Source organism: Alosa sapidissima, chromosome 12 (assembly GCF_018492685.1).
Source record: "Alosa sapidissima isolate fAloSap1 chromosome 12, fAloSap1.pri, whole genome shotgun sequence".
NCBI classification, from domain to species: domain Eukaryota; kingdom Metazoa; phylum Chordata; class Actinopteri; order Clupeiformes; family Clupeidae; genus Alosa; species Alosa sapidissima.
Window position 1 is genome coordinate 17193643 of NC_055968.1, and position 12511 is coordinate 17206153.

The window sequence follows — 12511 nt, forward strand, 5'->3', positions numbered from 1 at the left end:
ATATCATCTCTTCTCTTCTCTTCCTCCCTCTCTTTCTCTCACTCTTCCTCTCTCTCTCTGTCCCTCTCTCTCTCTCCCCTCAGCTCCTGATGGACAAGCGTGTTGGACTGAAGCGCTACGAGGTGGACGGGAGGAAGGTGCACTTCTACTTTGATGAGGTGAGCAGAGGAATCCCGCCCGCGCCCTGCACGGCTCTCGTTGACCCTTTTGGCCCCTCCAGAGCCCACGGCCTGTCCACACGCACACACACTCGCACACGCACACACACACACACTCGCACACGCACACACACACACCACACCACACGCACACACACCCACCCACCACATACACGCGCACACACACACACACACACACACACACACACACACATACACACACACACACACACACACCACACCAGCATTTATTTTTCTCTCGTCAGGAGGAGGATGGAGGGCTGCTTACTTTGGAAGCGCTCTTGTGGCCTTTGCTTGTTTTGATCTCACGCATGAAGGGAATTCAAACAGTTGATTGAGCAGCAGAATGGAAATGTGAAGGAAGGCTCGCGAAGGTTACTTTTTAACAGCAACGGCCTTCTGCAGACTTTGATCTGAAATGAAAGCTTTAATAGCAAAGGAGCGGGATTTTCTACTGCGGGGCGGTGTTGTTGTTTTTGAACCGGGTTCATTCGGTTGAGCGTCGTGTCGTGTTCGTCCTCCACCCTCCCCGCCCCTCTGGCATCTGTCTATGGGCTTATTTTCCTGCCTGTTTGCTGAAGTCAGGTGCAAATCTCCCGGGACGCCTGGCACCACACTCGCTGGCGGGAACAGCAGGAAACCATGCCCTGCCGTTTACCTTGGCTCACCTCTCTCCGTCTCCCCCCCTCCCTCCCTCTCTCTCTCTCTCTTTCTCTCTCTCTCTTTCATCAGATTCCCAGTCAGTGCATGACGTGTGTGGCCTTCCAGGCGGTGAGGGAGTACATCGTGGGCAAGACGGCACCTGTGCCCGTCAAGGTGTATGACTACTACGAGCCAGGTGCGCTGCGTGCAAGTCAAGCCGACATTCCCTCCGACAGCTCCCAGGGACCCGGGACATCGGGGAAGATTAATGACCCCACGGGCCTGGATATTACTCATGTGTCAATATATCAGAGATAATCAGTCATGTGAGCTGTATTGTGCTTTGGACTGATGGGAAATGTTTTGGTTTGACAGTTGCAGCTTTAACTCTGTACTAAGTGCTTATGTTAAGGGGTGGCAGAGGTGTCCAAATATTGGTTTTGGCACCAAAAAGCAACTGTCTCATTGAGAGTGATGGCATGCCATAGTACGACCTAGTGATGTGATAAATGATTTCCATTCGCAAGGAATGCTCTCTGACAGCACATGGTTTTGCAAGGTTTTGGAAAATGTTATGGTACAGATGGTGTGTCCTTAAAAAGGGTTAGCAGTATACCATTGCACTAATCAACTCAGAATTGTTAGAGTTATACTATGATGTTCAGTTCTGTTAGAAATGTTACTTACTTGGTTTTTCTGTGTGTGTGTGTGTGTGTGTGTGTTGCAGCATTTGAGGCGACCCGTTTCTACAACGTGAGTGAGAGCAGCCCTCTGGCTCGGGAGCTGTGTGACGGACCCACCTGTAATGAGGTGGAGAGCTCCAGTAACCAGTGGACAGGTGCAGAGACTACAGAGTGACCTCCCAACATCTCCCTATACATAAGACATTCTCCAAGCCCTGACCTAGATCCCGATCCATACATTTCATGTTAATCCACAGACACTTTTTGTGACACAGACACACTGTTTGTTTCCAGTAGGTCCTAGAAAAAAAGTGTCCGGTAGATTTTAGCAAGATGCTTCAAGAGATATTTGAGTATTATGGGATGCAGTGTAGATCCACATACCCTCAGACACATACAGAAACAGTGGTGCAGAGACCTCCCAGACTTATCTCCATATCTTTATTAATAAGTACTCACGCCACCCTCCCCAATGTCCCCAGTCATGTCTTGCTCTGCTTACCAATTATAATTGTACTGTATATCAGTAAGGCCCTCTCCATAGAGTTCAGTTGAGTTCTCTCCACGGTGTCTGCATGAATGGTGCAGGGCCCCTGATGCATTTCTCCTGGCTGACTCCTGCTTTCCCACCAGGTTTTGCCCAGAGCAGCTCGTGTAACAGTGTAATGGGCTGCCCTGATGAGGAGGAGCGCTTTGACCGCTGCACCTGCTACCGGGACTGCGGCTACGACGGCGAGCCCGTGTGCGGCTCCGACGGCCAGCTCTACCAGAACCAGTGCCAGCTGGAGGTGTCCGCCTGCCGCAACAACACCCGCATCGAGCAGGTGCCGCTCAGCCAGTGCCCTCAGAGTGAGTATGCCCAGTGCCCCCGGTCGCCAACCCACTCTTCACACTCAGGGTTTAATGAATGGGCTGCCCAGCTGACTGAAAACTTTGATCTGTCACAAACAAGCTCGCTAATGATCAAAACCCTGGTCAAGTTTTGATACATTCTGAACATGGAATGAGGTGTCCACAAACACACATAACTGACTATTGTCTTTTGGGGTTTTGCTAAAATAAGTTAAAATGTTAACTCATTATTAATTATTAAAATAAAATGAATTCATATTAATATTTATTATCAAAATATTACTTATAGCAGGCTTGTACACTGCATGTTGGATATATGTGACGATGTGTTTGTGCAAATGTACAGTATATTCTCAGTCGTGTAGGTCTAATTTGCAAATTGATACATGCACACTATGAAAGATAAAAAGGTATCCACGGGTGCACACACACACACACACTCACACACACTGAGGACTGAGGAACAGCTGTTCAGGTGCAAGCTGCCTGCCGCACAAGTCCCTCCCACCCCCCTCCTGTGCACAAGCTGATGCTCTATTACAGGGTCACTGGGCTCCCCAGATTACAGAGTGCTTTTGTGCACGGCCACTCCGGGCCTGGCCACATTCCTCTCAGACGCACAGGACCCACAACAAAGAGCCTTTTCTGTTTGTGTAGCACATCGAGGGAAAATGATGGAACAAAAAAACTGGTGTGTGTGTGTGTGAGAGAGAAAGAGAGATAGAGATAGTTGGTGTGTGTGTGTGTGTGTGTGTGTGTGTGTGTCTCTGTGTCTGCTTGTGCGCATTTGTTTACATGACACACAGAGGGAAAGGCAGGGACAAAAAAAATGTTGATAATTTGAGAGTGTGTGAGTGCATGTGTTCTATGAAGAGAAAAACGTGTGTACACTCACGCCGGCACATCAAGGGGGGAAAAAAAGCTGTGAGACAACCCCTGCCCCCCTCACCCGCTGACCCCTAGTCCGGCTGCCAAGCGTTTGAAGGCGGGCGTCAGAAGAAGCTGAGGCGGGCAGGCGGGTGGAGGTGGCAGCGGTGGCGGCGGCCGTGTTTGTGTTTGTTTGCGGTGTGCCCCATTAGGGCTCTATGCTTCACTGCCCCATCTCGGTGGGGAGCTGAGAAAACTGAGGCCGTGCCAGCCGATGCCCACGCCAGGGGCCCTGGCACCTCCTCCACCTCCTCCGTCTCCTTCACTTCCTCCCTTCGCACCTAAACCCACTCACCTCACCACCCACTTAAGCTCACCTCCATCCCAAACTAGCCGTAGACACCCCAATTAGCACAGTTCCTGAAGCAGGCGGGCTGAACTAATGGCCGAAATGAGCCGGCTCAGTGCCTGGGACTTTTTTCCTTTCGGCAGGCTGACCTCTCGCGGAGCCGGCCTCCCAGACACACCGAATGTGACAAAGGGAGCAAAGTTCAGCGGCCGATTGTTCTTGCAAGCTTGCAGAAACGCTCATTATGGCATTCAAACTATGAGAAGGTTTTTGGGTGCCAGAGCGTTTGGGGTTTGTACTGTATATGAGTGTGGATGTGTGTGTATGTGTGTGTGACAGAATTTTGAGTTTCTTTAGACAGGAGTCTGGTTAAGTACTCTGTTAACCTGTGTAAGTGTGTGTGTGTGTGTCCTTGCAGTGGAGTCTGTCATAGATGAGCCAGATCCAGCCACAGGGGAGGAAACTGAACAGGAGGCAGTTCTTATCCACACAGGTATCTCTCTCTCCTATTCTCTCCATTCCTCTCTCTCTCTCTGTCTGTCTTTATCTCTCTCTCTCCCTCTGTGTTATTCACCCCACCCACACACTCTCTCTCTCTCTCTCTCTCACACACACACACACACACACACACACACACACACACACACACTCTTTCACATGTGTCCTAACCTCTCATCCACCCTTCCCCTATTGTACACATACTTGCAAATGAGAGCCTTCCTGGCAGAACACTGTTTGTGTTTGTGTGCCAGGTGAAGGCAGGTGCTGGAGAGCTGAAGCATCAACTTTGTGTGTGTGTGTGTGTGTGCGTGTTTGGGGGTGGGGTGAGGGAATTTATCAGACCTCATGCTGTCTGTGTATTTATCTGACCTCCCTTGGCTAGCAGCACAGTCTGTGTATTTGTGTGTGTGTGTGTGTGTGTGTGTGTGTGTGTGTGTGTGTGTGTGTGTGTGTGTGTGTGTGAGAGAGAGAGAGAGAGAGAGAGAGAGAGAGAGAGAGAGAGAGAGAGAGAGATGGTGGAGACTTCAGCTTACAAGCTGTTCAGACTTGCCCCAGTGATATTTCGGAGAAACTCAGGAGCAGTGCTGGGACGACCACTTCAGTCTTTCAGATTAAGCAGATATTATTTTTTAAACATATTTACCATTTGTCACACGTAGTATTTTTTAAATACACATGATTTATGGCCCTTGCCATGTGTAGACGTGAAAATTAACATTTACTGTCAAAATGATAATGATGAAGATGAATATGAAGAAACATTACATTAAAGACAGGCTCATTTAAAAGTAGTGAAATAATCGAACTATGTCTTTTGGAAACGTGCTTTGCCCAAGAAAGAATGATGGTGGACACAATTGGAAGACTGTTTGAAATAGCAGGAGGCTGTGCAGTACTTTTTCAGCCTGCACAGGCTGGTGTGTGATAGCTCACTGCCCTGTATGATAGGGTGGCTTTTCAGTTAGTCAGAAAAGTCCACAACTGAAGCTAGGGCTCCAAAACGACCTTTATAGGTCTCTCCTGCTATTTCATGGGCAATTAAACATTACCTGCCCTAGGTGTCTCAGCTGTCTGCAGCTGGTGTGTGTCTGTGGGTGTGTGTGTGTAGTCATGCAGTATGCTTATGTGTGTGCATACAGTATGTCTGTCTGTGCAGGAGTGTGTTTATGTGTGAGAGAGATTGTGTGTGTGGAGTGTGGTGTGTAATATGTGCTGAAAGCTTGTCTGATGTTTGTGTGTGTGTATGTGTGCATGTGTGTGTATTTGTGTGTGTGTGTGTGCTTAAGAGTTTTTGATGTGGTGCTTCTTGCGTGGACTTGTCTTCTTGCCTAAAGCTTTCAGTAGCTCTTAATGGAGTCAAAAGGTCCCTTCAGTGCAGATGCATAACACACACACACACACACTTCAAATAAAACCATTACAGCATTACAAACCCCTGACCCAGCCCTTCCTCTCTAAACTCAAGCGGTTAAAATACCAGTTGTGCCTCTAAAACACATGTGCTGACACTGAGCGTATCACTTGTGATGTGGGCCGCTCTGCTCCTCTCCTCCCCTCCCCAAATCCTTTTATCTGCTGCGCGGCGGAAAGCTGTGGAAACATGCCTCATACCACGGCCATTAATATGGATCAAGGCCGCCGCACCGATCCAACAAGCCACGCACGCCTGCCAGGCCTCTCCAAAAATGTGTGCTCTCTCAGGAGCCAAATATGCAACAGGTAGAGGGCCGAGAAGGAGCCCTGACCCACCCCCCCCCCCCCCCCCCCCGTGCGTGTTTTTGGATGTGAATGAAGGCATTTGGGTTTAGTCGGTCAGTCTGCGCTCGCTAACTTGCTCACCCCAAGAGCTCATAGAGCGGCACTGTCCTGTGTGTGGACAGAGCGACCCCTAGAGGCCAAAAAGGGTGAACACGGAAAGCAATCGGTTACCTGAGTAATTTCTCTCATGCAACATAACAAATAAAGTAACTTTTCAATATAACTCCAAGTGAGATATAATTTATTTCTGAGTAAGATATAGCTATATAACTTACTTCACTTTATTAAGTATTTTCATGATCTTTCAGAGCCTGTTATCTTCCTATCATTATTCTGCCACCAGCCAGATCTATGCAGCATTGTTGCCTCAGCTGCTCTGTGGATGGTCCATTCCCTTACACATTCCCTCTCCCTCTGTGTTTGTGTATGTGAGTCTTACAGTGTAAGAAGGTGCTTAATGTTGAGTGTTGCTATTGACCTCCACCCTTCTGCAGGTGGAGAGGATCAGGGCTCCATGCCGGAGGTCTCCTACTACTCCTACGAGTACGATTCCGACTCCGAACCCTTCCCCGCTGAACCGGACGCCCACTTCTTGCTGCCCGCCGAGACGCAGACGCCCATGGCCAGTCAGACGCTCTTGCTGGACACAAAGGACTCACCTGAGCGATGGTATGAAAGTGTCTGTATCTGTCTGCCAGTCTGTCTTTCGCTCTCTCCATTCTTTCTCACTATCTTTTCCCTGTTTTGTTGTATCTTATTTAGTTCTAGGCTACTGTTGTCCTGATTCTCTCTTGTCTGGTCTTATCCTTTCATTATATCTCTCTTTTTTGTCGTCCTTGCACACACTGCTTTTGTCCTCTGTCTCCTCTTCCCCTCTCCATATCTCTCTTCCATCATCAGATAACACGTACAGGTAGACAGGGAGATGTCCTACTGAAACCTCTTTTTTTTCTGCTTTTTCCTTCCACAGAGACATAGCTCGGAGGCTGCCAGTGTGAATCCCTCTTCTTGTATATGTCTGTGAATATGATAGTGTAAGAGTGGAGACTGGAGAGAGAGGGGGAGGGAGAGAGAGAGAGAGAGAGAGAGAGAGAGAGAGAGAGAGAGAGAGAGAGAGAGAGAGAGAGAGAGAGAGAGATGGACATTGGAACAGGTAGCAGGTTCTGTGTGTGTGTGTGTGTGTGTGTATGGTGTATGTGAGTGGTGGCGTGTGTGTGTGTGTGTGTGTGTGTGTGTGTGTGTGTGTATGGTGTATGTGTGTGGTTGGGTGGGTGGTGGCATTTGTATGTGTGTGTGTGTGTGGTTGCATTTGTATATGTGTGTGTGTGTGTGTGTGTGTGTGTGTGTGTGTGTGTGAAGACTATCCAACATGTCCTCCTTTGCCTTTTTATCTCTCCCTCACTCTTCTGATCCCTTATCTAAGCTTTCTGCCCGTCTGGTAGAAAAAATAGCCTCTCCTGCGGTAGCTATTCCATTCACTGTAATCTTCCTGTAATCTAGATCAGAATAATCAAGTATTTATGTTTGTAATTATACCTGAGTTAAAAAAAGGTTTGTTGTTATTTGTTTTTTATTCTATCTGTGGTATTTATTTGTAGCTAGTGCTTGTGTGTTTTGTTTTTCCTTCCCCTTGCTTCTCCTCTCTGCTCTATTTTTTTCCCGATTGCCACACCTCTGTCTTAACTTAATCAGTCTGTTCAGATATTGGCACACATTGGATGCCTTGTTTTCAAGCCCTAACGGCAAATGTATTAAACCCTAAGCCTCTTACATCAGAGTTGACCCTCTATTGTAACCCTTGACCTGCACTCGGTACAAGGTTAAATCTTGTGGCACAGCACTGAAACTTGCTCCCTGAGAGCAGTAAGCTGAAAAGAAACACAGAAAGATAAGCTCGGCCCAAATCGAAAGCATTTGACCTCTGAGGAGTCACTGTGTGTGGATGGAGAATGAAAGCTGGTGGGATCGGATTGGTCTGTGCAGAAGCTACAGCTCACTAAGCCTGATAACAAGACCCCGTAATGTGGTCTGGTGTTATAATGTAAATTATTTTAAAAATTTGAGTGAATGTACGCCCTGAGGATTTAAGATTCATTGCCTTTTTTGAAAATAAGAGAATAAAGTTTGTACACAACTCTGATGTCAGTGTGTTCATTTTTTAAAGTTTGAAATGTTTCATAGATTTGTCACATTAGCATTGCAGTCGTGTCAAAACATACAAATACATTCATCCTAGATATCTGTGTTATATATGTTAACCCGTTTAATCCCAAATTTTCCCCAGACTTGAATATATCAAAATCATGTGTCTTGAGTAACCCTTTGAAGTAATCAATTACTATTTTTTCAAATTTTCCTAAAAAAGTGGGTGAAAAGGAGTCTTTTATGCTTGGTCACTATTGTGACCATTGAGAAAAAACATAGTCCGATTTTAGGGATTTTCACACATTTCATTGTGCAATCATCTAATTTTCAATGAATTTCAGTCAGAGATGATAAGGGGACATTGTCCCAGGTCTGTTCTTTACTTTTAATTTCGTATCACAATACAATACTCAACATTGCCTCTGCAATTCTCTATTATATTATAAGTGTGCCGATTTTTACATAGGAAAGGCATTATATCACACTATTATGACTAGTGGAAACAACACCACCCTACAATACAACAGCAACCACAAATGTTACAAAAAGTGATGTTAGTTGTCTGTTTGTTTGTTTATTATTGTATTGTTTAATTTTATAATTACAGTGCATGAACAGTACACTGTTCTGTTATCCGAAGTCGTCTTCTTCTTCTTCTTCTTCTTCTTCTTCTTCTTCTTCTTCCCACCAAATTTCTGCATCTGATTCAGCTTTAACCGTTTAACGTAGAAACTTCGTTCAAACTTTGTAACGTAGGTCTTGAAAAGGACACGTGGGGAATGTATTTTTCACTTTTGTAAACTTTATACTTTTTGAGATATGAATAAAAAACAAGCTTATTTTTCCCCATAGACTTAACATGGGCTGATGACATCACAATGAGCTAATTAACTTGATTTGCACCTGTATCAACTTCCAGCTGCTCACTACTAGGACCCATCAAAGGGCCAGTTAAACTGATTGCACCTGTATCAACTGCTTTCTGCTTAACTAGGCCAACTCTCTCTGTGTCTCTCCATTCTACAAGGATATAAGGCACATTCCATCCAACTTTCTATCCATTCATCCTCTTCAAACCATTCACTCATCCACCCATTAAACTATCCACCAACATCCATTAAACAATCTGCCTATCAACATCCATTCAACTTTCTGTCTATCAACATCCATTACACTATCTAAATTCAACTTTTAAACTATATACTCTGTCTCAGGCTTTAAGCATACAATCTGGCTCTATTAAGACTACAGATTCTGTTCCTATTTCCTCTGCCCACAACTGTTTCAAAATAAATGTCCTCACTACAATAATTCACTATTAAATAATTTGTACTATTTAAACTACTCAACTATTTAACTGTTTAGACATTTCAACTGTCAGTTGTTATCAACTATGACTCCTGCCAAGTTTCCAAATAAAAGTTTGTTTTGCATTTTATGTTAATATACAGTATATTTATATTTTCATGCACTGGTAATTTCCTCGAAATTACATTTTCTAGTTCATTATAAAATTAAATATATTCAATTAAAAATTCAAAATTAAATATAAATATATTCATATTGCACACTGCCCTCTCCCCACATACACAGCACACTATCCCATCTCCCCTGTCATCCCCCCAACACACACACCAAGACCCCTGGAAGTTGGGTTAGCCCCTTGAGCCGTGGATCTGCCCAAGGTTTCTTCCTTGGTAAGGGAGTTTTTCCTTGCCCCTGTTGCTCTTGGGTGCTCCTTGTTAGTGCCCCCCCCCCCCCCCCCAATCCCAATCCTTCCCCACCTTTCTTATGCAGCCCTTGCCACTTAATCTACTAAACCCCTCTTCTACCGCACTTTTTACCCCCCCCATAAATGCACAAATAGGCTGACACCAGACATAATTTCACTGCATTTCTTACTTCCAGTAACTATATGCATGTGACAATAAACTTCCTTGTATCCTTGTAATTAATTACACAACAGATTGCCCTGCAAGTCTACTGCCATACTTCCAATGCCATTAATTGCCTTTCCATTGGACCAGCAATTGGTCTCCTTTGGTCAGTGGTATTGTTAGGGTCACTAAATGAAGTGAACCTATGTTACCTGGTCCCTATGCTCCAAAGGCCTTTTATTCATAAGGCCCTATGTTCCCAGTGTCCTATGTATCCTGGAACCTATGCTCATCCGGGTACCTATTATGTAAGGGATAATGTATAGAACGCCGGTCATTATTGGGAAAATAAGTCCCGACAGGGCGAACCGGACCCCGACGCGCCAGCGGAGGGGTCTTGTTTCGCCCTGAAGGGACTTATATAGGGACACATATAAACCTGAGGAGCATAGGACATGCTCTGACCTCAGTTATTGGCCTAATCTAGTGTCAGAGGGGTGTGATGTCCACTATATTGCTAAATTTGATTCATTTTACCACTGGATTAAGTAAGGTTCTAAATGCATATACAACAGCATTGGTGAGTGCTGTTAAACATATTTTTATCACAGCATGCAACTAAGTAACTTGACATCTTCATAAGGCCCTATATTCCCAGTGTGTATCCTGGGACCTATGCTTATTCGGGTACCTATTATGTGCTTTATAAAGCTGGAGGATCCTGGAAACACACAATGCTTGACCTGGGGAACACAGGACACCTGCCCATGATCCCATCACATATAAACCTGAGGAGCATAGGAGCCTGCTCTGGCCTCAGTTATTGGTCTAATCTAGTGTCAGAGGGGTGTGATATCCACTATATTGCTAAATTTGATTAATTTTACCACTGAATTAAGTAAGGTTCTAAATGCATAATAGGAAACATTCTGTAATTTTGACATACAATAGTGTGAGAGCAGATTCTTGAGACACTTGATCTTTATTTTTGATCACATGAAGCTTTGCTTCTGGTTCGTCTGACTGGTCCCTGTGGGAGAGGCCCTACATAAGTGGAGGGGTATTGGGAATAATTTTTCTGGTAAGGTTGTTCATATCTACTGCATGTCTCTGCATACATTCAGCCAATATGCCTTCAACAGGCTGACTGGCAAGTTGATTATACCCCCCACCACCTTGTTTATATGTGACATTATGTAATACAATAGTCAATAAGTATGATGATTTACTGTTTTTGAGGTGTAAAATCTGGGCAGTCAGTTAGATATGATACAGTATGTGCAGGAAGTGACTAAAAGTGAAATTAAAATAAAGAACAGCATAGAAAATCAGCTATTACAATAATTATGTATAATAGTGTGGTATAATGGATTTTCTATGTAAAAATTGGCACACTTAAAATATAACAGAGAATTTTAGAGGCCATGTTGAGAAATGCCATGTGATACAAATTTAAAAGTAAAAAACAGACCTGGGACAATGTCCCCATATCATCTTTGGATGGAATGTAGTGGAAATTAGATGACTGTACAATAAAATGTGCAAAAATCGCTAAAATCGGACTATGTTGTTTCCCAACGGTCACAATTGTGACCGTCATCATGTTCACTCATGCTATGAGAACGCTGAACAAAGTTCATATATTTCAATTGCATCCCTCCATACTAGACACCTTAAAGATGATGTGTACCAAAAATCTTTGTCCTATGTTTACATAAACATACTTTTCTAAGCTTTAGTTTGGGAGCTTTTGGGTGGACATTTTCTGGTCACGGTGCAATCAAAACATAAGCAGCTCTGGCCATATGAGAAATTACACTACACATTTGGCACTGCACATATTTAACTGAGACCCTTTCAGGTTTCTATTTTTGGGAGAAATTTATTGATAATTCAGTTGTAAAGGCACAAGAGCCAGATTTTTTTTTGTACGGTCACTATTGTGACCGTTGGGATTAAACGGGTTAATAGTATATTATTAGATTAGATTAGATTCAACTTTATTGTCATTTAGCAGGGTACAGGTACAGAGCCAATGAAATGCAGTTGACATCCAACCAGAAGTGCAAAGAAGCATTAAATACCAAGTGCATGTAGAGTATGGTTGTCTATACAATATAAATGAATAATGTACAGTGTATAGTTGGATAAATACAGGTTTTCCATATGACATGTCTACAGAGATAAATAGAGTATATATGTTGAGTATAAATAGACATATATATACATGTAATATATATGTACAGTATATTGCACAGGTTTATGGGCAGGCTATGGACTATAATATATATATATATATATATATATAAATATATATAAATATAATGTGTAGTATGGTGTGTTAGCAGTGCAAGGTCATAGGTGAAACAGTGTAGGAGTAAATGTAAACATTAGTGTCAATAATAATGTGTTTATGCTGTACATATATGTATGGGTATGTGACACTGTGCCTTGGTGTTCTTGCATGTACTGTAGTGCTGTGTGGATGCTTTCATCATATATATGTGGTTCAGTAGTAGTTGTCTGCGTGGGTTGTGTTAAGGTACGCACGCCTGTGGGTCCAGTGTGCCGGTGTGCGGCCGTTCTGCTCGAGTGTTTGTTCTTGTCACTGAGTGCTCAGGTTACTGTGACCGCTGCCAGGGGAAAGTTAGAGGCCGT

General features: G+C 44.1%; 1 protein-coding gene across 3 annotated transcripts in view; it reads left to right on the forward strand.

The window, feature by feature from the left end:
• The window catches only part of cpamd8 (C3 and PZP like alpha-2-macroglobulin domain containing 8), a 48501-nt gene extending 41566 nt beyond the window's left edge, over window positions 1–6935 (forward strand). For all 3 annotated transcript variants that reach the window (XM_042056777.1, XM_042056775.1, XM_042056776.1), the window contains exons 37-43: window positions 84–158; window positions 912–1017; window positions 1549–1659; window positions 2138–2353; window positions 3991–4065; window positions 6326–6500; window positions 6802–6935. In XM_042056777.1, the coding sequence (XP_041912711.1) occupies window positions 84–158; window positions 912–1017; window positions 1549–1659; window positions 2138–2353; window positions 3991–4065; window positions 6326–6500; window position 6802 (759 nt within the window). In that variant the 3' untranslated portion in view covers window positions 6803–6935. The remainder of the gene's footprint in view (window positions 1–83; window positions 159–911; window positions 1018–1548; window positions 1660–2137; window positions 2354–3990; window positions 4066–6325; window positions 6501–6801) is intronic.
• The last annotated feature ends 5576 nt before the right edge of the window (window positions 6936–12511 follow it).